Source organism: Diceros bicornis, chromosome 19 (genome assembly GCF_020826845.1).
Source record: "Diceros bicornis minor isolate mBicDic1 chromosome 19, mDicBic1.mat.cur, whole genome shotgun sequence".
Lineage (NCBI taxonomy): Eukaryota > Metazoa > Chordata > Mammalia > Perissodactyla > Rhinocerotidae > Diceros > Diceros bicornis.
Window position 1 is genome coordinate 21,297,045 of NC_080758.1, and position 25,519 is coordinate 21,322,563.

Sequence of the window (25,519 nt, forward strand, 5' to 3'; positions counted from 1 at the left end):
GATGAGGATTAGAAGTGGCTCTGCCTAATAACTCCAAATTACAGATCTGGTAGGCCAAAACAGAGTCAATCATCGACCAGCTGGTCTACACCACGCAGTCTTTCAAAATATCTTATGAAACCAGAAATTCACCCCACACTGCTCTCCCTCTGGAGGTTATATTTCCCAACAACCAGTATTTTACCAGGATAGTTTTGTTATTGTTATTGTTTCTATTTCAACCCTACAGATCATTATACTACAAATCTCAGAAAATGGTATAGAGAATGTGTGCATAGAGATACTAGGAGCTTATGGAGAAAATAGGCTTATAAGAATGGGCATAAATAAATCAACCCTCTCCCTAAAAATATCATCATTCTATAATCTATAAAGTAAAAGCCAAACATATTTATTCTTATTATTTCACTATTTGTATACACTTGCTATAAAAAGTATGTATTTTAGGGGCCGGCCCCGTGGCTTAGCGGTTAAGTGCGTGCGCTCTGCTGCTGGCGGCCCGGGGTTCGGATCCCGGGCGCACACCGACGCACCGCTTCTCCGGCCATGCTGAGGCCGCGTCCCACGTACAGCAACTAGAAGGATGTGCAGCTATGACATACAACTATCTACTGGGGCTTTGGGGGAAAATAAATAAATAAAATTATTAAAAAAAAAAAAGTATGTATTTTATTTTCAAACTCTTTTTTTTTAACTTTATCACGTATGATCACACCAGTGGACATTTGAAAGGTCATATTCTATTGGCTTTTTTTTTTTTTTTTTTTTTTTGTGAGGAGATCAGCCCTGTGCTAACATCCGCCAATCCTCCTCTTTTTTTGCTGAGGAAGACGGCCCTGGGCTAACATCTGTGCCCATCTTCCTCCACTTTATATGGGACGCCGCCACAGCATGGCTTGCCAAGCAGTGCGTCGGTGCGTGCCCGGGATCCGAACCAGCGAACCCCGGGCCGCCGCAGCGGAGCGCGTGCACTGGACCGCTTGCGCCACCGGGCCGGCCCCTCTATTGGCTTTTTAATAGACTGATACCTCTATTGTTTAAGTTCTACTACCAATAACTCATCAATTGGACTGGAAAAATATTATCTTTTTGACAGAAGCAAATAAATATAGGGAAAAGGAAGTAAAGAGAAAAAGAAAAACCAATCACTGAGCACCTACTATGTGGCAGTGCTGTGCTCCAAGCTTTCACAAATTATCTCTCATTAATATGCACACAGCCCCTGAGGTGGGCAAAATACCCCCCTTTTACAAGGAAGAAACTGAAATAAGACAGGCGTTCAAGTTTGTCCCGAATCACAGGGCCTGGTTTTGAAGTCAAATCCAGACCATGTGAGTCCTGGGGGCATATTCATTAGAAACTGCCTTTCACAGACATCAAGCAATGGCTTATACAATCTGTTCTTAGGCTCTGAGATTGTTTTCAGATTTTAGTCTGCACACAAAGTACTTTTTGAGATGCAGCATTTCGAACTTGACAGTTCTATTAATATTACACAGTTAATTTATACACTCTTTGTTCTTTCAAGAGAAAGCGCGTGGTTTCATGGATATTATCCATGGCTATAAATTTGGAGTTAAAATGAAAACTGATTAAGAGCTGGGATTCCAAACCACAAATAGGAAAAATTGCTCTGATTTTTAAGTGAATGAGTCATCTTCGGGTGACATAAAAGGTGAAGTCTAACATAAAAAGGTAGTTTCCAAACTTTTATCCCCATTTTTATACACACACACACACACACGACTTGGAAAATGTTTACCAATAATTTCTAACTTGACAACAATTAGAAAATGAACTTTGGGAAAAAAGATTACACAATAATTCAAACTCAGTACAGAGCAAAAATAACTTGAGGAAACAGAATTAATTTCTTGTCCAGGTAAAAATGACAAATAAAGGCATTTTTTGCCCCACTTCCCTCTCTCAGAGCTAATTACACACAACGAAAGAATTAAAACATATTATCAACCAAAACCTCCACGTTCAATGAAAGACGGAAACAGTCACAAGCCCAAACAATGAACTAGGAAGTACAGATGCCATGCCAAACACTGTGAAGTCTGAATCTAAAAGAGAGGCCCTGGACTCCTCACACCCAGAGCAGGCTGCTGGCTTCCTCCAAAGCGTCACCACCAAAAAAGGCAAGGCTGACAATACTTGTGTTCGCAAGACAAGAAGCAGCAGTGTGTTCAGGCTCAAGAGACATAGGAAACATCTCAATGAAGACCCACCTTGACAGCAAAGAAGCACAAGAGAGGGGGAGCGGAAGGAGAAGGCAGGCAGGGCAGCGAGTATCAAATCTCAAATCAGAGAGCTCAAAGAACATTACTGTGAGCCGCAAAGACCTCTCAAATCATGAAGGGGTACACCGCCAGGTCCTCCTCCTCATCCCCCTCAGCACAGAAGGATAAGAGATCTGGGGAGAGGCCTTGCGTCGTCCAGACCAGCACAACCTCACAATTCTGCAGCCAGCAGTGGCTCCACTCAAAGATGGGTAACTAATAAAAGAACTCACAAAAGCCCACTGCATTAAAGCTGACCATGAAGGAAGGAAAAAAAGAAAGAAACACGAGCAAAAAAGTTTAAAAAGAAACTTTAAAAGTATTACCCAAAGAAACAGAAGTAGAATTCAGCCAAAGAAATTCTGTTTCCAAGAAATCACAAGCTTAAGCTAAAAACAGCTTAAGGAAGAGACATTAAGTCAAAGGAGAGTCGAGCAGAAACAGGTCTCAAATGTACAGGTGAGAAGCCAGTCTGCACACGTCCTCCACATCTCACAGCCTGGAGGCGAAAGACGCCAGAGAGGCTTTTCCCAAATTTGAGAAGAATCCCCCAAATTTACACAAGGCTACAAACAGCCGGTTACAAAGCTAAAGGCACTTTTCCACAGTGTCAATGACAAAAGCAAATTTGAATCAACCATGATAAACACTAAAATATTGCTCTACTCAGTGTAGGAAAACAGAAAATCACCGTCAAATATGTATCCAAAGTTTGTAACTATTCCTATTTCACTTCAGTTTCCTCTTTTGTTAAATTCAACAAAAGCAACTATATGGCTCCGACCTCATTTTTATAAAATTATTTCTATCCATCCAGCCAACCACTCATCTTTATGTAAACATAAAAGAGAAGTTTGGGATGATGTTTATAAATATTCACCACGGTTTTGCTGGGTGATGAGATTTGGGGGTTGTTCTTACTATTTTTTTTGTTTTGACTTCTGTACTTTATTACTACTTAGAGTGTTCACAATGTGCAGGTATCAATTTTAGAAAAAAAATCATAGTTCTTTTTAAACTGAAGAATTAAATTCTTAAACAGCAATGTCATATTCATTTGCAGCTTTTAGGAAATGAGAAAAAAATTAGTCACTGAAATAGAAGACGCAGATGGAGACCTGGCAATACAGAAAGACTCACCGTAACAGCAGCCACTCTCCGGGGCTGGGTCACTCCCACAGCTCTCCCCTCGGCTGTCCAGCCAGCTTCTGCAAGGTACTAGAAAGAAAATCATATCTCAGTATATATCTGACACCACTTCTCCAGAACAATCTCCCCCAAGATGACCCTGCATTGGGTTAAAATCACTGAGCGAGGAAACGACAGATGGTGCTTGTCCCAGCAGACATTTTGGAAATTATTTTGCAGATGAGGGATCTGAGGCTTGGAAATGTTAGGTAATTTGCTTAAAAGCACATCAGAGCTGATAACCTGAAGAACCAAGGCACAAATTCAGCATTCTGAGTCCCCAGCCCTACAGAATTTCCACGTACTACAGCTGCCTCAAGGAATGAAAACTATCCATGGGTCACTCAGGATAGTGCTAAATCTGTACAACAAAGAATTTTAGGGGCTGGCCTGGTGGCGCAAGCGGTTAAGTGCACGCACTCTGCTGTGGCAGCCAGGGGTTCACCAGTTCAGATCCCAGGCGCGCACCGATGCACTGCTTGGCAAGCCATGCTGTGGCGGCGTCCCATATAAAGTGGAGGAAGATGGGCATGGATGTTAGCCCAGGGCCAGTCTTCCTCAGCAAAAAAAGAGGAGGATTGGCAGATGTTAGCACAGGGCTGACTCCTCACAAAAAAAAAAACAAGAAAGAATTTTAAAGTACACAGAGACAACTCAATATAAATATCAACCATATAAAATATTTTAGTCAAATTAAAAATATTTGGATTTTATATACACAAACATATGCCACTAGATTATATTAGTATACATAAAATTTGATTATATGTATTTATCTGATTTATTTGATATATATGTATTTATTTCTTACATATTTATTTGATTATATGCATTTTAAAAATACAAAATAGGTAACAGTGGTTATCAGAGATACATATGTTTTGTAATATTTAAATTGTTTTACAATGAACATAATTACTTCTATAATAGAAAAAAAAGATTAAAAATGCTATTACATGTATCTGTTCATTTGTTTAAAAGAAATAAAGGAAGGATAAACCAGAAACTAAAGAGAATGGTTGTCTATGGAGGATTGGTGGGAAAGGGGTAGAAGGAGAGAGAAATGGAAACAGGGCAGTAGGGATGAAGAGGGAGCAACAGCTCTGAGCAGATCTTTCTGTGTAGCTCTGATTCCTAGAACCATGGTCATGTTTCACATACTCTTCAAATACCCAAAAAATAAGTGAAACCAACCAAGATGTGGATGGAAACAAAAAGGAACTACAAACACTAACATATAACCCTTTCTGTATTACAAATGAATAACATAACGACACTGAAGGGGGTCGAGAAGAAAAGAACTAACCTAAGTCACTGGAAAACAACATCTTGACTGGATGCTGTAAGCTAAAGACAAAAGAACTGTACATAAATGCTGTGATCTAGTTAGCAAACGTTAGTAAATACCCAAACAGAGGAATGGGTTCGCAATTCTGAAACTATTTTACACACATACTAGAATTTAACAAATAAGCAAATATATTATAGATGATGAGGACTGAGTTACTCACTGTTGAAGAAAAGTTACAAATAAGAAAAGGCTAAAATGAGCCCTATGGCACTGGATTGTAATTAGAAGTATCATCATAAATACATGGTTTTTAATATACATATACAGACAGATTGATACAGATATACAAATGTTTTTATATGTGAGGATTAGTATTCATATATATATTTTCTAAGTTTACCCACTGAGACTTACAGCAATGACACCTCAGTAGCAATGGGCACCCTAGCACCCAAATCTTGATTTCTAAACACCATTCTCCAACAAAAGGAACCAGTGCTCCTTGGAGCAGTGGCTGATCCCAGGGCTAGTGCAGGGAAAATATAACACAAGCCTGAAATGCCTTGTGAAACTAGAAAGGAAGAAGGTTTTCAAAAAAAGGATGGAGGCTTTTAGAAAGAACACAGGAGCCAACTGAACGAGCTCCTAATGATCAAAGTTGGATCATTCCAAGCAAAAAAGTAAATATGATAATATTGGATTTTAACCCAAAGAACAAAATAAGTATCCATGAATCCATACTGATATACATACATAATTGAATAAATAAATAAATGTAGGAGAAAGGGCAGCTCCTTACAGAAGATTCCATTTAATAAAGGTTGAAGAAAAAAGAAAAGAGAAAACCACCATTAGGCAAACACTTGAGTAAGTGCTGCAGACAAGATCCACCAAGGGATCCTAAAATTAGCAGGCAAAAGTTTGAAGAGAAGCAGAGTATTTGCAGTCTGAAAATATCTCCCTGAAGATATTTCATCAACTACAAAGCAAAAGACAGTAACTTCACAGGCAAAACCTGGCACCTTAACCAAGTAATCAAGATTAACCTCATCAGTGATAAGACATCAACATCTCAAACCCCCTGATATGAGGCAGTAAGGACATATCATTTCTGTGGAATTCTTTCCCAAAATGCATAAGCTCATTCTAATCACGAGAAAACACCACACAGACTCAAACTGAGGGACATTCTATAAAATAACTGCCCAGTACTCCTCAAAAATGTTAAGGTCATGCAAGATGAAAGATTGAGGAGGAGACTGGGGAGAAATAACAACTAAATGCAATGTAGGATCCTGAATCTTGGAACTGAAAAAGAACATGAGCGGGAAAACCAATGAGATTTAAATAAGATCCATAGTGTATCTACCAGTATTGGACCAACGTTAATGTCCTGCTTTTCACTATTGTACTAGGGGAAGTGGTGTGAGGGGTATAAGGGAATTCTGTAGTATTTTTGCAACTTTTCTCTTAGTCTAAAATTAGCTAAAAATAATAGTTTAAAAAATGACTGTAAGGAACAAAATGTTTTAGATAATGTAGATTTTTTTGCAATAAAAACTATAAAGTTTCTCCACTTTGTACTAAATACAAACACAAAATACTACCAACCACCCGAATCAACACAAATGCAAAAACAGAACTACAAGAATAATAGCTAAGAATCACCGAGTGCGTTACTAAGGGCCAGGAACCATGCTGAGCGCCTTGCATGCATAACCCCATTTAATCCTCACAACAAATCCTATAAGGAAGGTAATAGCATCATCAACAATTTAGAGCGGAGGAAACAAAGAGGTCACATAACTTGTCCAAGGACACAGATAAAAATCTAACAGCTGGGATTCAAGCTCAGCAAACCACAGCCCTGACACACAACCAGGACACAATTCTACCACCCAAAATAAAACACACACACCCAGAGTCAATCTCTTAGAAGCAGTGTTAAAAGAAAAACAATTTCCACCGTAATAAACAATCTGTCCACGAAACCAGTCTCCTTAATACACCTGAGATTCAGACTTCTACTGCATGCTTACGATTGCTGACAGGTGGAATTTCTTTTTTGTGTGTGAGAAAGATCAGCCCTGAGCTAACATCCATGCTAATCCTCCTGTTTTTTTTAGCTGAGGAAGACTGGCTCTGAGCTAACATCTATTGCCAACCCTCATCCTTTTTTCCCCCAAAGTCCCAGTAGATAGTTGTATGTCATTGTTGCACATCCTTCTAGATGCTGTATGTGGGACGCGGCCTCTACATGGCCGGAGAAGCAGTGCGTCCGTGCGCGCCTGGGATCTGAACCAGGGCCGCCAGTAGCGGAGCGCACGCACTTAACCGCTAAGCCACGGGGCTGGCCCTGACAGGTGGAAATTTAAAGACGCTGCAGAAGCAGGTATACGGTTGACACTGAGAGGCAGTGGATGTCACAGAGGGAGATCATTGAATTCCATGGTTCTTCTCTCCACTTTTTTTTTTTTTTTTTTGCGAGGAAGACCAGCCCTGAGCTAACATCCAATGCCAATCCGCCTCTTTTTTGCTGAGGAAGACTGACCCTGGGCTAACATCCGTGCCCATCTTCCTCTACTTTACATGGGACACCGCCACAGCATGGCCTAACAAGCAGTGTGTCGGTGCCTTCCCGGGATCCGAACCAGCAAACCCTGGGCTGCCACAGCAGAGCGCGCGCACTTAACCACTTGCGCCACCAGGCCGGCCCCCACTTTTCTTTTTAAGGGTCATCAAATCTGGTCTTCTAGTTAGAGTGGGATTAGGAAGAACTCCACCAAAAACAGTACTAATAAAATTGTAGTAAAGAGCTTATTTTCATAGTCCATTGTTTTGACAGAGCTCTAGGAAAAAATAACTAGCTTCCACGTATAGTTTGTGGAATTTCAAAACTGGTGTTTGGTGCTTCAGCATGCTGTACTTTTCCAAGGAAAGATATTATATAAATCTAGCAAAACAGTTTGTTAAGAAAAACCTGTTCCACATCCTTGCTGTGACCTTCAATTCCTCAGCCTTTCCAATTTTCCTAGGCCATAACTCAAATTAGCTCCACAAGAAATTGGAAACAGTGACTGTCTCAGAGAAGAGGAACTGAGTGGTGAGGAAAAAGGGGGATAATCTTTCCACAGGAGGGGTAGCAGATATGTGGAATATTTGGATGATATAATCCATCACAAGGATCTAGTCATTTTTACCAGCAAACTTTAGGAGATTCACTTTTTACCATTTGTTCCTTTGTGCTTTTGGAATTCTGTACTATGTGAATGTGTTTCCTTCTCATAAAACACGGTGCTTATAAGAAAACACAGTTCCTTAAAAAAAATTAAATTCAAATGCATATGCCCTTAGACCCAGCAACTCCATTGCTATATTTATAAGTATACCCATACACGTGCAAAATGATACATATGTTAATTGACACACTGCATCATTGTGATAAAACTGGAAACAACCCAAAGGTCTATCAACTGGCAATTGATGAAATAAATTATGTAGAATCTATGTAACTGAAAAAAGAACAAAACATTAAGTGAAAAAAAGACAAGGTACATTAAAGCATGTACAGAAACAACCATTTGTATTCTAAAAAGGGGAGGAATCGGGGCTGACCCAGTGGCATAGTGGTTAAGTTCGCACACTGCTTCGGCAGCCCGGAATTCGCAGGTTCGGATCCCAGGCACAGACCTACACACCGCTCATCAAGCCATACTGCGGCAGCGTCCCATATACAAAGTAAAGGAAGATTGGCACAGATGTTAGCCCAGGGACAATCTGCCTCACCAAAAATTTAAAAAATAAAAATAAATAAATAAAAGGGGAAGAATATATACATATATTTTTATATACATGCATTTCCCTATAAATGTAATTAAAAAAATCTCTATCCGAGAAACTGACAACATTGGCTGCATGTGCATAAAGGAAATGGGTATCAGAAGGAAGGACAGATGGGAAATCTTTCTTTTTATGTCCTTTAGTGTCTTTTGAATTTCAAACCATGTGGACCTATTAAATATTCAAAAAAATTTTTTTAATATTAAAATAAATCTTAAAGTTAAAAAGAAAAAAACCTACCTTTGTTTGCTGGCACACGGCCCAGGCTGGATCCTCAGACCCTACTCCTCTCTCTCCTTCAGGCCATTCTTTCCCAGCACTCAGCCCCTCAGCAGGCCCTCTCTGGTCCCTGACAGCTAAGCCTTGCTGGGGGAAATGACCAGATTGTTGTCCTATTGTATTACTGATCCAAATATCTGCTACCATCTCTGTGGAGGATTATATACACCGCCACCCTATTGCTATCAGACCTGGCCATGTAACTTGCTTTGACCAATGAAATGTGAGCAGAAGTGCCACTTCCAATTCGAACTTTTAAGACTCATCTCATGATTCCACCATCTACCACAAGATCCACAAGTCCCAGGTAAGAGCTGCACCCATCAGCCTAGGTCCCAGGGATGACGAGGAACAGCCCACAACTGGGTCATTAACCAGGATGACCACAAGGTATGAGGAAGAACTAAACCTTTGTGTTTTTAAGCCACTGAGATTTTCAGGTTCTTTGTTATCAAAACATAGTTTAGCCTAAGCAGACTAAATAATCACACAGATTATTTCCAAAATAAACTAAAATCATCTTATCTCAAGTGGCCTATTTCTGGTCTATATTCCCCAACCTCACTACTCTCTCTAGTGTCCTCATCTGTAAAATGAGGATAATAAAAGCACATACCTCACAGGGTCACTGAGGATTAAATAGATTAATATGTGTAAAGTGATCACTTCATGTAGCACTTTTTATAAACAGTACTTATTATTACTTGTTATATCATTATTATTATTATTACTCTCTGATAATCTCCCAGTAATTTACCATGGCCCTTCTCCTGTGTCTCTCTCTAGGAAGCAAGTAATTTGCTAGAGTCTTGATACCATCTGCACATATGTTTTCCCTCCAGGTCACCAGTCCCTCTGTTGTCTTTCTCTACTAGATCCTTCCCTTCTGCCTACCTTTCCCTAGCTGTACATTAAATCACGTGGAGAACTTTTATGAAATACCTACGTCTGGGCCCCATCCTAAACCCATTATTGGGCTGAGCAAAAGAAGCTATATTATTTCTTTATAAAATTTCAAAATCAGGCAGAATTAATCTATGTTGTTAGAAGCACACCTTGTGTGTATGTTTACAGGGGCAGGAAGAGAGGGCACGAAACCAGAAGAGGACACGAGAGGGCTTCTGAGATTCTGGTAATGTGCTGTTTCTTGATCTGGGTGCTGGTAACACAGGTGTTACTTCAACAAAAATCTATATTAAAAAAGGAAAGAAAAACCTGCAAGGACTCTCATCTCTGACCACTTAAATATCATTCTTCACTGGCCAAGTCAAGGCTCTTAAGACACACTTTGACCTTATCCTACCTTTCTACTCTTTTTTTTTTTGTGAGGAAGATCGGCCCTGAGCTAATATCTGCCAATCCTCCTCTTTTTGCTGAGGAAGACTGGCCCTGGGCTAACAGCCATGCCCATCTTCCTCCACTTCATATGGGACGCCGCCACAGCATGGCTTGACAAGTGGTGCATCGGCACGCGCCAGGGACCCGAACCGGCGAACCCGGGCCGCCACAGCAGAGCATGTGCACTTAACCGCTTGCGCCACCGGGGCGGCTCCCATACCTTTCTACTCTTGATGTCTGGTAGCCGCGACCACTTCTCCACTTCAATATCTCTAGCCACAATATTCACTGGATTAGAACATCTTCCCAGCTCCCACTGACCATTCAGAGTCTATCTCAAACATCATTTCTTTTACAAGTCCTTTCCTGATCCTTCTTTCCACTTCTATCCACACCAGATATGATTTTGCCTTGTAAGAGAAGTTTATTCCACAGCACTAGAGAATTCTACAACAGTTAATTTTTATTTACAACTACAGCAGTATTCATTTTACCCCACCTTTTCAACTGTAATTATTTGAGGACAAAAACTATACATTACACTTTTTGAATGAGTCTCCCTTGTTCCTTTCAGAGTATGGTTACTCAATTATTATTTTGGAATTATAACAAATCAAAGACGACTGTTGCTTCAGTACTAATCAAAGAAATTATAAGCCCTAAAAGTTTAATAAAAAATATCTAGTTGATGGGGCCAGCCTGGTGGCAAAGTGGTTGGGTTCACGTGCTCTGCTTTGGTGGCCTGGGGTTCCCCGGTTTGGATCCCGGGCACAGACCTGCACACTGCTTATCAAGCCATGCTGTGGCAGGCGTCCCACATACAAAGCAGAGGAAGATGGGCACAGATGATAGCCCAGGACCAATCTTCCTCAGCAAAAAGAGGAGGATTGGCAACAGATATTAGCTCAGGGCTAATCTTCCTCACCAAAAAAAAAAAAAAAATCTAGTTGGGTTGAATATTTCCTCTGAAAGGAAACCTTAAAAATTCAAATGATAGTAAAGAGAGTTCTCAAGTTACAAAATCCTCCCAACCAAATCTAAGTGCAAAGATACATTTAAATATATACTCACTTGTGGAATCTGCGTGCTTTTCCCACATCCTGTTTCTCCAACAATCACCAGTGTCTGATAGTTTTCTACCAAGTATAATATATGATTCCTAAGCTGAAAAATATAACCATACATTATAAACAGCCATACATTGTCTCAAAAGATCTAAACAAAAATACTTAAACATTGTGAAATGAACTGTTTGCCAAAAGAAAGGAAATTTTAAAAAGAACTATCAAAATGTATCTCCAACTCTCAGGTATTGTTGGTGTCAGTATAAGCTGATACAACTGCAACTGAGTGTAGCAACTTACCAAAATATATAATGTACATACTCTTTGACTCAAGATTTTCACCTATAAGAAGTTATACTACAGACACACTAATACATGTGAACAACGATGAATATACAAGTATACTCACTGCAGTATTGTTTTTTTTTTTTTTTTTTTTTTTTTTTTTGTGAGGAGATCAGCCCTGAGCTAACATCCTCCAGTCCTCCTCTTTTTTTGCTGAGGAAGACGGCCCTGGGCTAACATCGGTGCCTATCTTCCTCCACTTTATATGGGACGCCGCCACAGCATGGCTTACCAAGCAGTGCGTCGGTGCGCACCCGGGATCCGAACCAGCGAACCCCGGGCCGCCGCAGCGGAGCGCGCGCACTTAACCGCTTGCGCCACCGGGCCGGCCCCTGCAGTATTGTTTTTAATAGCCCAAAATTCAAACAGCCTAAATGTTCATCAACAGGGGATTGGTTAAATCAGTTATGAAACACTCCAATAATGAAATAATATGCAGTTGTTAAAAAGAACAAATGTCTATTTGTACTGATATGGAATGGTCTATAAGAAACGTGTAGGGAAAAAAGCAAAGTGCAGAATAGTGTGAATAATACACTACTATTTGTGTTTTTAAAGAAAGGGTCAATACATATACGCTGGTTTATGTATAAGCTATATTTGGGAAAAACAAAACAAAACAAGAATCTGGTAACTGTACTGTCTCCAGGGAGCAGAAGAGGGTGGCTGGGAAGCAGGGGTAGGAAGAAGACCTTTGAATTTTGTACAACATACATGCATTACCTAATAAAAATTTTTTTCATTTAACTTGTAAAAAAAAAAAAAAAGCAGACAAAAAGATATGTTTTCACCTCTACCTCTAAATCTAAGTTCACAATAAAGCATCTATAGGTTACATTTATATTTCAACTGCGTCTTCCTTCACCCATTCATTATGAGCAGAAACACTGGTCTGGCCACTGAAAAGTCACAGATAATTCCAATATCCTATCTACTTAGCTTCAGAATGTATTTTTGTACCCACATTTGATTAGACACACTTAATGGTCTGGAAAGTCATGGGGGTTTTCCATAAACACCTGGTTTGAAATGAAATAAAAAACTGCTTAATTCTCCCACTCTGATCACTGCTCAGATCATCTGATTTCACATCAAAAATGTGTTTGGCAAAGATGAGAACTGGAAGGCTGCCCAACTGGCTAAATCAGGTATTGGCTGTTTCGGGTTTTTTAATTTGGGGTCTAAATACGTGGTTCTCAAATCTTAGTGTGAAAATCTCTTATTTGTTAAAAATGAAGATTCCTAGGCCTACCCTCACGGTTTCTGATTCAGTAGGGCTAGGGTGGGACCCAGGAATCTGAATTTCTACAAGCACCTAAAGAAGATTCTGCTGCAGGGGATCTAATGACTAGTCTAGATGCTTTCTTGTTGGTTGCTTGGACTTTGCGCTTTCTTTTGTTTTCAGTAGGGTAAGGAGAAAAGTTTGGGTTCTTTGCAGGCATATTTTGTAAATGGTAGATCCACCCACGACAGATGGATGGATGGATGGGTGGTCAAAGAAAACTTGAAAGACAATTTGAATACAGAGAGAGACAGACAAGGCATTCCAGGAAAGGGAAATAACATAAGCAAAAGAAAGAAGATGGAAACGAGTTACAAGAGGTGTAGTTAGGGCTTCACTGTGAAGGGCTCTGAATGCAGAGCTAGAGTCTGGTTTTTACCTGGGAGGCAGTATATGCTGTAAGAGTTTTGAGAAAATTGGGCAGCAGCATACAAGATTGATTTGAGCATGAAGAAAACGAAGGCAACAATTCATACTTCATGGGCTAAACATGAAGCATTGCCAGTGGAGAGAGTCCAACGTGTGATATTAGATAGAGAGATGACAAAAAGATTTCCAGTATGGAGACCCCCTAAATATTTAAGAACTTGACAGCTTTCGCCCTGCTGGAGAAAGAGAGAGAGACACGGGTGCTGGTGGCCGCTCCTACTCAGGTCATTCTGGAGGCAAGTGAAGCAGGGAGAGTTCACCACCCTTCCTCAGGGGCTCTATGAAATAAATATCCTTCAACTATATCTAAATCGCCTTTGGCTCTGAGCCCATTTCCTGATTACAATTTGGCTTCCCACGTGGACTTGGCAATAGGGAGAATGCCCATGGACTGTGTCCGTCTGTACTGTAAACAAATGTATATTCTGAAGTCTAGTTTATGCTCTGGTCTCTTGTGGGACGAGTATGCATCCATTTCACAAGACTAATAAAATCAAGTGTCTGCGTGTACACCTAGTACGTAATAACCACACCAAAATCCCATCACCATCTCAGTGGGAGTTAACCTCTTCAACAGAAACAACCTTGGATTCCCAATTAATCTTGTTTAAAGAAATATGCATTTAAAAAGAAAGCTAAAATTGGCCATATGTTGGTACTTTGTTGAAGCTGGATGCATAGAAGTTCAATGTGCTGTTTTCTGTATGTTCAAACTTGTCTATGATTGAAAGCAAAGAGGGGAAAAAAGAATGTCATTCCATTTCTTCCAGTTTTTCAATACATAAGATCTAACTGAAAAAAAAATCTTGCAGACTTTCTAGATTTATAAGGTTAACTAATACACATATTTGGAAAAGTTTATCCCTTCAGATAAGGGTATCTCGGAGCTCACTGTGTTCTAAAGAATTATTAAGAGTAAGAGGACACAATTCACTTCAGCGCCAAGTATAAAGCTACTGCAGACTGCTTCAGGCCGATGGAGGGAACGTGCTTATTTCTTCAATGTACCTTGAACACTGGCAGCTTCTGCCTCTGCTGCTCTATAGAAAGGGCAGCGTAAGGATTGTAAACAATGGTTGTCCCAGAGTTTTCAGCTAGACTTTGTCTCTCTTCAGAGATGCTGATACCTGGTCCCTCTGTACCTGGAATAGAAACATTTTTTTCAGATTCTCTGATACAATGAACAGAAAAATACGCAAAAGTTACAAATTCAAAGAAAAGGATATACAACAGAAGGAATACACTTTATCTCACACTACTAAGAGATATTAAACTTTAACTTCAGGAAAGCACCTAGAAAAGTACCTATGAGACTACAAAGATTTTCCCTAAAAGCTTCACTGCGGCGTCAAGAACAAAGGAGATGGCAGTCCCGCTGGGATCCAAATTGGCCAGAGACATCTGTATTTTACAGAGGATGATGTTTTTAGTTCTGGCCTGCATGTCGGTATTATCACCGAACTCTTAATAAAAGTGACAGAAATCCAATGGGAATTAGCTGAGGCAAAGGCTGAGTCCTGTTAGTGTAGGACGGCAGCAGGGTTCAAGGACAGCAAGAACCGGGGGGCCGGCCTGGTGGTGCAAGCAGTTAAGCGCGCGTGCTCTGCTGCGGCGGCCCGGGGTTCGCCGGTTCAGATCCCGGGCGCGCACCGACGCACTGCTTGGCAGGCCATGCTGTGGCGGCGTCCCACATAAAGTGGAGGAAGATGGGCATGGATGTTAGCCCAGGGCCAGTCTTCCTCAGCAAAAAGAGGAGGATTGGCAGATGTTAGCACAGGGCTGATCTCCTCACAAAAGAAAAAAAAAAAAAAAGACGACAGCAGGAACCGGAGACTCAAACGCTGCCTGGGCTTTCTCCTGCAGGAACCAGAGACTCAAACGCTGCCTGGGCTTTCTCCTGCTCTCATCGTACCTCTTGATAAGTTTCTTTCAGTCCCTTAGTTTGGCTCCTCTACAGGAGCTGCTGACAGCGCCAGAGCTCAGGCTCACAATTCCTCCACCCATCCATTCACTCACCCAACGAGGATGAAAGTCCGAGAGACACAGCAGTGAACACTACAGACGCTGGCCCTACACTCAGGCAGCTTACTCGCTTATTTTATTCTTCCTCCCAATAGAACGTGACTTAGTGCATAAAGTGGTAATAAGTGCTGCAGAGACAATTAAAGACCCAGTAATGGGGACCGGGAGTCCCAGGTGTGTATTGTCTGTCTGAAGGGTGTCACAGGGGCTTCATGACAAAAATATTTAGCCCAGTGACTTATTTTTAAATCTTTTGGGGGCCGCAGACCCCTTCAACAATCTAATAAAGGCTACAAACTCCCTCCCCTGAAAAATACACCAGAATGTAATGTATCAGAATACAAAATGCTGGAGGTCCACAGACCCTCTAGAGCTAAGCTTAGAATCATTGCCATAGATCTCTGATCCCTTTTCTACGTATTTCTAGGAACACAGCTGTGTTCCAGAGGTCCAAGATTGCCAAACACCAGGTAAGTGGGGCAGTGCTGTATTGTTTTTGCCAAAATGTTGACCTTCCTTTCAACAAGATAAAAGAACAGGACCTGGAACAAAGCCTGTGCTCAAAAAAGTGTGTTTCCTTTCCTTTCTTCCCTTATTATAGCTACATCTTAATAACTTCTTGTAATCTTTACCCAAGAAAACTATTGCAAAGAATACCTTACCCTCATCAGCTCTGTTTTTCTCCTGAATTCCCTTCTTTTCAAAACACATTTTAAAACCTTACAGCATGTCTAGAGTATTTTCACACTGCTCCTGCAAGGTCTCTTACTTTCTCCCACACCAGGCTTTAATCCACCCAGGTGTCTTCTTTACTACCCCACCCCTCCTTGTCAGCCAAGTCCACCTCAGTATACTGTGTTGAGATCTTTTACAAGGACAGCTGCTGTCAATCAGTAAGGAGCATGTCTCCTCTTTATAAAAGATTTCATTCAGCCAAATGAGGACTGCTTCCCCACTACACACATCTCACAGCCCACTCTGGTTGCCTGTGGTTGTTTTTCCCTTGGGAGCATTCTCTATGCTTAAGGGAGTAACAAGTTTGTAATTCTTGCACAAATGCCTTCATTTCTCCATCTGTACAACAAGGCTGATAACAGCACCCCTCCCCCCCCATCTAGCATTCCCTCTAACCCAATTTTTCAGTTTGAGTGGTGGGTGACTCATTAATAAGTTATGAAATTAATATAGTGGGTCATGACCAGCATTTTTTAATAATGAACTAGAAACAGAAAGTATCGGAGTACATCTCAGAAAATAATACTGTTTTTGTACAACTTTTTTCAGGTGTGTGTGTGTGTGTGTGGTGTGCGCGTGTGTGCTGGATCATAACACAATATATTTCTTTCTGTAGATCAGATCAAAAAAATCTTCAAAGCTGTTGCTATAAATCATTTGCCAGGCACATGCTCAGCAATCATTAAATATCTGTTGAATGAATGAAGGGAAATGGCCAGGCCCTTCTGATCCACTTGCGCTAGAAAATTAAGTCAAATTTTTTCTACGAAAATCTCAGGCACCTCATACAAAGCTCTTAAGGCAGAGATCACAAACTGGTAAAGACCACAAACTAGTTACTCCAGGTCCCCAAACACAGTATCATTAAAATGTTTGAAATAGTTCATTTAAAACATGTAAAAATTTCCCATTCGAATCTGGATATTAGGCTTAAAACAAAACAAAACTGGCAACCGAGCCCATACAACAACAATTAGGTGGAACCGAGTACAGCTTCCTGCTTCAGATACCATATCTGCAAGCCCCAGGGTAAATCTACACTGTACATATCTATCAGTGTATACACACTCTAGTTTGTCATAGACCCCACCACTCCCTATTACTTCCACCCAGCAACTTCACTTATTTAGATTGTCTGCAAGGCCCCTGTAGCTACCTGAGCTTGTGACTCCCAGCCTACAGGATGTTCATGATTCCAACATCTAGCCGTATATCCAGGTTCAACCACTTCCCTGACGTTCACCATGTATTTCCCATGTCCTATTTCCATATCTTGAACTTCAGTTTCCTCATCTGTAAAATGAGAGTAATACCTCCATCACAGAGATATTGTGACCGTTTAATAAGATGATGTAAGTAAAAGTGACTGGCACAAGCAAGGGCCCAGTTAAGTGTGTACTACACCCATTCCCGTCTCAGTTAATGACAACACAGTTTACCTGGACCAGTGGTTCCCAAACTGTGATGCATGCTGGAATCACCTGGGGATCTTTAAAAGACACCGACGCCTGATTTCTAGCCCTCCAGACTTCTGACGTATTGCCATGGGGTATAACTGAACAGCAAGCTTTTCAAAAGCTTCCCAAGTGATTCAACTATACAACAAAATCTGAGAACCACTTACCTAGATAGTCACCCAACCCAGAAATCTGAGTCATTACTGACCTTCCCTTCTCCTACACCTGCCTATAAAATGTCTCTCCAAAAACGCCTCTCCTCTCTGCTCCCAAGCCAGAATTGAGGCTTTCAATATCCCTCCTTGATTTTAGTCGTGCCTTCTCTTAAGAGTGTCCCTGACTCTAATTTCCTCCCCCAACCATTCTGCACACCACTGCCAGAGTTCTCTTTCTAAAATAAACCTGATTGTGTCATCCCCTGATTGAAAACAGTGAAGTCCAGGGGCCGGCCCCGTGGCATGGTGGTTAAGTGCGTGTGCTCCGCTGTTGGGGGCCCGGGTTCGGATCCCGGGCACCCACCGATGCACCGCTTGTCAGGCCACGCTGTGGTGGCGTCCCATATAAAGTAGAGGAAGATGGGTACGGATGTTAGCCCAGGGCCAGTCTTCCTCAGCAAAAAGAGGAGGATTGGCATGGATGTTACGTCAGAGCTGATCTTCCTCACAAAAAAAGCAGTGAAGTCCAAATTCTTTAATTAGCCATGGAGACCTCTCACAATGAAGCCCCTACCTTCCTTTCTAGCTTCATCTGCTGCCACGCCCCAAGATTTACCCTACCACTTAACACCATCACGCTACTCAATTATTTTGGTTTTGTGGACATTCTTGAGGCAACATCCTACTTTGCCTTTGTTTATGCTGCATCCTTGGCCTCGAGCTCCATTCTACCACTTCTCCATGGAACAAAACCTTATTTGTGCTTCAATGTTCACCTCAAAAATATCACTATCTTTATGAAGTATTTATCCATACATTCAATCTATCCCTCTCTTCTATATTTCCATTAATTAAAATAGTTACTATTATTTAGTACTAAGAGTTTTACATGTATTCTCATTTAATCCTCAAAACAATCCTTTGGATAGGTGTTATGCCCAATTTACAGATGAAGTAACTGAGACTTAGAGCATGTAAGTGACTTTGCCAAGTCACCAAGTTAGTAAATGGTAGTCAAGGATGACTTTAGAGCCCAACTTCCTTACCATCAGCTTTTTCTGCCTCATTTTAAAATCTCTTCTAAAGGATATCCCAACTTCATATTATAATTGAGAGAGAGAGAATAAACCTTGAGAGCAGAGCCCTGGTCATCTATAGTTGTCTCCTGACTACAAGCTTACATGTTCAATAAGTATACCCGCAATGAATTAACTAAATAATGGAATAGAACTCAGAGTAACCCCATGTTCTTTAACCAAAATAGTAACCTACTCTGATTTTCAACAATTCATTCAGGCCTTTATTATACTTAACACTTTCACCTCTTATTAAAGGCATGAATAAATAAAATAGAGAGTATCTCATTACCTAATGGGATCTTAGTTTTGGACACAAATAAAACTCAGGATGGATAATTGGCTGATGTCTTGAAATGCTGAATCATAAAATTGTCGTTAGTGACAAACTACAGATTTTTAAAAAGAATTAACACCTCTCTTGCTTGGGTTTGTCTCCTACATCACTTGTACGCATGGTCAGAATTTCAGGGAACCACTCTAAAATACCCTTTAAAAGTTTTCCTAATGTTACCTGCTCTGTCTCACTTCATTTTTGCTGCAATATATTTGCACATGCACACATGCAGAGGCGCAAGTGGTGGAACAAACAAGCTGGTAACTATTAAGAAACTTTTGCTTTTCACAAGAAACCGAAGGAAGGGGAGGAAGTAATGCATCTAGCGGGGTCTGCCACGTACATATTCCATGAAATCCTGATTAATGAGTAAACTAAAACGAAACAAGCAAAGCATTTTTTGACTGAGATTCGTGTTAGCCTGGAAGAGGGGAAGTGGGTGACAGCCAATATGATGGTGGGTGTCTACTTTCTGGTAGCCACTCGGGGTTGACAAGAATTACCCTAAAACAAAATAAGACGCTTTCCCTTTTTATGAGCCCTTACTCCACGTCAGACAACGCGCCGTGCTCGTTATTCAAGCCCACAGGAGAGATGTTATTATTCTGCCCATTTCACAGGTGAGGAGGTAAGGCTCAGAAGGGTTAAGTGACTTGCCCAAAGGAACCCTGCTACTAAACGGCAGAGCCTAAAATCCAAACCCAGGCGGTCTGACTCCACAGCTTGAGCTGCGAAGCCCCGAGCAGCACCGCCTGTCCCGCCCCGTCGTAGCCCCAGGGCGGTAACAGGACACGCGTGGGCGCTTCAGCGTTTCCCCATCTCCCGGGTTGAGCAAGACAGGCATCAGGAGTGAGGAAAACGAGGCCCGGGGAGACTGAGAGACTCGAACAAGGTCACACAGCGAGTTTCTGCCCAGGCTGGGGCGGACCCCCGAATCCCCCTGGACCACCGCGGGCGCCTGAGCCGCAGAGCCCACCAGCCCCGCGCGGGCGGTGGCCAGCCGGCCGAGGTCAGGCGTGAGAGCAGGTCCGCAGGCCCCAGGGCGCCGGCCGTGGGGCCAAGACCAAACTCAGGCCGCCGCACCTGCCCAGCGTTCTGTCAAGGGCCTTACCGGGTCGCCAGAACTTCACCGGTCCCACGGGCGCAGCCATGCTGGGGTGAAAGGTCACGAGGTAGGCCACACCCCTCCGTTGCGCGCGAGCTCCCGGAGGGGCCCGGGGGCGTGGCCCGCAAGGAGCCTCGGCCCAGGCGGTTCCCGCAGAGTTACGGTCACGCCCCCCAGGGCCACCGCCCCCTCTGAGCCACGTGGCCTGCGGCTTGTCTCCGGGGAGCGTTCTGGCCCCGCCCCGGGCCACGTGACTCACCCCGCCATATTGGAGAAAAGGGCGCCTTTCTGTACCGTCTTAGGTGGGTGGATCAGGGTTCCGAGTGGCCTTTATAGCAGCTTGGCGTGGCCTGGATGGTGGCCGCACACGTCTGGAAGGGCGAGCTTTTAGAAAGGATCACTGGCACGAGAGTCCTGCCGCAGCTGGCGGCACGCGGTGGGCACGGAGGCAGTGCATCCCGAATTAACTGCTAAACACTGATTATATTACAGGCTATCTCAGCTTTACTATTTCTGTTTTAGTCTCCTTCTCCATACTTTGAAATTGAAGGATAATAATAGTAACTACCTCGTGGGTTTGCTGGTTCAGTAAATATTTATTGGGCCCCTATTGTGCACCCAGGCACTGCAGTTTCAGCCCCTTCATGGAGCTTCTGTCCCAGGGGGGAGCGAGGGTGAGCAGTAAATGAATAATTGCTCTAGAAACAGTAGTGTTTATTATCATCAGCAAACAAAACAATGGGAAACGGTATGGAAGTCTTCAGGGGCCTTGAGAATAATGCTGAGAAACCGAGGGGAAAAATGGGTTGGAATAAGAGACTTAGAAATGGTAGCTCAGTTAGGCTAGGGCACTAACCCAATGTTTCCTCCCATTTGACTGTTCGTGTGATTCAAATGCTTGTTAAAAATACAGATTCTAGGCCCTGATCCAATCCTTAAAATCTCCAGGGGCATGGCCTGGGAACCTGCAATTTAAGATGCTCCACAGATGATTCTTTCCATCAACAAGCTTAGGAAAGATTCCACTATGTCACCTAGACTTTTGGTGGTGAACACTATGTAGTCTATACAGAAGTAGAAATAAAATGATATACACCTGGAATTTATATAATGTTATAAACCAATGTTAACCTAAATAAATAAATATTTGGTGAGAATAAAGACACAATTCTTTTCTCTACCCCTCCCCCCCAAAAAGATTCCGTTAATCCAAATGAGAGCTAATAGGCTTAAGTAAAGGAAATATTTTATGAGTAGGCAACTAACTGGAAGGAAGTGAGAGGCTTCAGAATCTATGCCTTTTTAGAGATGTGAAGAAAAGTCCACATTCTTTGAGAGAAATGGCATAGTCATAGATCATAGGCTTTGGAGACAAGTAGACATAACTTGGAATCCTAACTTGGCTGTTTTCTAGCTCCTAGCTGTCATCTAATCCTAGCTGTAAAATGAGGTTTAAAAAGGTAGTATTAAATGAGGTAACATGTAGAGTAGCTAACACAGTGTAAGACATAGCAGGCATTCAATCAATGTTAGCCCCCATTAACTCAAATAGACCAAATCCACCAGGGGAAAAAATCAGAATTTACATGCATATGTTCATTTTCCAAACATCCCCTTTGACTTATTTCCATAATAATGAAAATAGCATTCAATACATGATAATCTCTGCATAGAATTCTCCATCCATCCTTTAAAATATCCTTATAAAGTCCAGCTCTAAGAAGACTTCTCTAAATTCACTATCTGACTTTACCATTCCCCCTCTGTAGACTCAGAATCTGTGTGCTCACTTGGGTGATAACACTTATTTAGTTGAACTATAGTTAATCTGCCACCACTGTTACGATGGGAGCTTCTTGAGGACAAGGACATGTCACATTCGTATTCATACCCCAATAACAAAGTGCCTATTGAGTAATGCATATGTGAACCCCAGGCTTTAGACTTAGTTTTAGTTCTTCATGGCATTGATCTTCCCTTGTTTTATTTTTGTCTATATTTTCACTAAGGGCTCAAGTATAGAAAACAGGATTTGTACATGAATACAAGGGAAAATGAAATAAATGCCACTTTTTATTATTTCTATATTTTATAAATTATTCTATGACTCTATGAAGAAGTCTTCCTATTTACAGAGAGACTGTAGATTGGCCATGCCCAAGTTACTGAATCATAATCTTAAAGCTGGAGGAGACTTTGGTCAACATCTAGCCTAAATTTTTTGTTTTATAGAAAAAAAAACTGAGGCCCAGGGAGGTTAAAAGGGCTTGGTCAGAATCAATGAGCTAATTTAGTATCAGAATGGAAACTAGAATTCAGGCTTTCTAATTCCCAGGCCAGTGGTTTTCTAACCACCTGGGCCATTTAAAACAATTAGAGCTTAGCTCTCCTAGATGAGAATTAGCTCCTCTGTCTCAGAAAGTTCGCAAAGCCCAAGTGTCCCTAATGGGTGGTTTTGCTTTCACAGACTTCTGTTAGAGACAACACCTAAGTAATAACCTAGATGTTGATGGTGTGGTTTTATTGTCACAAACTAGCAATGGTCTCAATAGACTATCTAATCCTTCCTAATTAACTATTTTTACAAAGAATGGGCTAAAATAAGTAATCTAAAATTAAAACCATATTTCTTGAGATGGCATCTAGATTTTATTTAATTCATTGTCAAAAATCCCATGAAAGTTTGATCATTTTGTTACATAGGGGTACATTTTGCAACTTCCAAATGATAATAGGTTTTCCAGAAAGATAATATTCCTCAAAATCATGTTTCATGGGCACATTATAGAAGTTTTTCTGTGCCTGTGGTGGCTAACTGGTACTTTCTGCTTTGAAGCATTTCCAGCCCAGCTATCTTGACCATGTTTAGGAGGCATGAGATTTAGGGGTTTTCGTCTTGGTACCAGTTAAGGCTTTTTGTAGCAAGTGATGGAAAACCCAATCCATTCTCTCTTGAGCAAAAATGGCTTATGTAATCGAAAAAGTCCAAGAGTAGTTCTGACTTGAGACAGAGCTGCATGGGAACGCATATGACCTAATTAGGGCTCATTTCTGATCACAATCTTATGCCTTTTACTGACCTGGGTGTCACGTGGTAACTAGATGGCCATTGTCAGCTCAGCCACCACATCCTCTCAGCATCAAGCTTCTTTCCAAAAACCCCTGGCAAAAGTATCTGGCCAAGTATCGATCCCTGAATCAATCACTAGGGCCAGGGAATATGATGTACTGACTGGCTTAAACCTAGGTCACACACTTCACCCCAAGTCAGCTGTGGTCGGCTTCACCAGAACCACATGGGCTAAGAGTTGAGAAGGGAGTGGTTCCTCAGAGAGAAATCTGAGTGAGATTATCAGAGGTCGAATGAAGGAAGCAAAAGTAACAGATGTCCATTACGCCATCCATGTATTCATGTGCTAGAACTCTTGGCTTCCTCAGAAAAATCCTAGCTGTCCTTGGGTCTCCTCCGTGAAACCAGATCAGAGAGAGCCATCCCCCAGCCTGAAAAGAGCTAGTCCTTTGCAGGATTTCTTTTGCTGAATTGTACTGTATTGGGATTTTCCACTGAGTCTAAGACGCAGCCCTCTGCAACTTGTAACATATGTAAACCTGTTTGGTTTGTTGACTTGTGCACAAATGATCAAGTTCACACATGTATTAGCATAAGCAAAAGTGTTTACTTAGCTCCAAGGATTTGTGTACAGAGGTATGGAGAGATCTACTAGGAAAGAGACTCAGTTATCAGGGGAGTCTCTATCATGTTGGCCTGAGGAACACTGCACATCTATGGAGTTGGACGAGTTGGGGAGGGCCTCCTTAGGTCTGCCAGGTTCTTTCTAGACAGGATGACTCTATGCTTTATTGTTCAACCTGGGACACTTCTGAGATTGAAAGGGGGGCTCACAGGCATAAGCTGGAACTTTGCCAGGCACACTGGGGCATGTTTCTAGGTGTGTGGCATCAGTGAACCTAGCGTAACGATGCTCATCTGAACATACTCAACATAAGGTACGTATTCCATGTGCACAGAATATGTCTGAATACATTTCAACTCATTGGTAGCTTTAGACAACTGCCCTTGTGAAGTTCAGTGTCTGGGCAGGCCCCAGAATATCTTTCATTGTGTTTATTATCAGGATGTTACTATCAGAGTGCTTCACAGTATATTTTTATAAGAGGATCCTTGTGAGAAATTCTTACCTGATCTTAGTACCAAGAATTGTTCTTCCTGTACCTGGATTTACTTTAATCTTATGGACATTGTGAATGGTGGGTCTGACCAGGTTTCTCTTTCTGCCTTGGCTACTGAGAAGCTTAAAGTTAAATGTGTGGCCTACCCGAAGTAACTGTGTTGGTCATCGTGGCATGTACTTGTAGCCTTACTCCTGACTCCATTTTGTATCCCCCATCCTTGGGTTTCTTTCATGTAACTTTTCATTTACATGATCTTGTACCTTAGGCTTTCTTGTTAGTCACTTTAAGTCCCACGAGTAAAAGACAGATACTCCCCAACCCGACTGCCTACAGAGGTGGGGTGGCCATCTCTTCAGTTGACTCCTTAGTTTTTCAAGAGGATGTTGACTCTGCAATCTGACTGAGTTGACCTTGAAAGGGTATGGATCTCTAATTCAAACAAATCATCAGGGAGAAAATAATGAGACAACTGAATTTGAACACCGACTATTTGATGATATCGAGAAATTTTTATCAAAGTTCTTTAGGTGTGATCATGGTATTGTGGTGATGTTTTTTAAAAGTGAGTTTCGGGGGCCAGCCTGGTGGCATAGTGGTTAAGTTCGAGCGCTCCGCTTCGGCAGCCCGGGGTTCGCGGGTTCGGATCCCGGGCGTGGACCTATGCACCACTCATCAAGCCATGCTGTGGAAGAATCCCATATACAAAATAGAAGAAGATGGGCACAGATGTTAGCTCAGGGCTAATCTTCCTCAGCAAAAAGAGAAAGATTGGCAACAGATGTTAGCTCAGGGCCAACCTTCCTCACCAAAAAAAAAATAAAAGTGAGTTTCTTACCTTTTAGAGATATATATTGAAATATTTACAGCCAAGTCTATAATAGCCAAGTCGGACATTAGATAAGGAAATATAATTCTTTCCCAGGGAGGGGCAACAAATATGTTTGAACCAACTAGTCTCTCATACTCCCCCCTCCCCTCCTCTGGGAATGAGACCAATAATCAACATTTTAAAGACTCCAGCTGACTCTAACACAGGTCCTCAGATTTCACCCTGAGAAACTCTATAATGATATAAAACTCTAGAATGACATTCTTTC

The 25,519-nt window shown here is 41.7% G+C and overlaps 1 protein-coding gene across 4 annotated transcripts in view; it reads right to left on the bottom strand.

Annotated features, from left to right (window-relative positions):
• DHX35 (DEAH-box helicase 35) overlaps positions 1 to 20,336 on the bottom strand; it is a 79,665-nt gene extending 59,329 nt beyond the window's left edge. For 3 of the 4 annotated variants that reach the window (XM_058562698.1, XM_058562697.1, XM_058562696.1), the window contains exons 1-4: positions 20,235 to 20,336; positions 14,350 to 14,483; positions 11,293 to 11,385; positions 3,426 to 3,503 (exon numbers count right to left, since the gene is read on the bottom strand). In XM_058562698.1, coding sequence (XP_058418681.1) covers positions 3,426 to 3,503; positions 11,293 to 11,385; positions 14,350 to 14,483; positions 20,235 to 20,274 — 345 coding nt within the window. In that variant the 5' untranslated portion in view covers positions 20,275 to 20,336. Of the gene's footprint in view, positions 1 to 3,425; positions 3,504 to 11,292; positions 11,386 to 14,349; positions 14,484 to 20,234 lie in introns of those variants that run through there. The other variant, XM_058562699.1, reaches the window with a different exon arrangement.
• Positions 20,337 to 25,519: the final 5,183 nt, after the last annotated feature.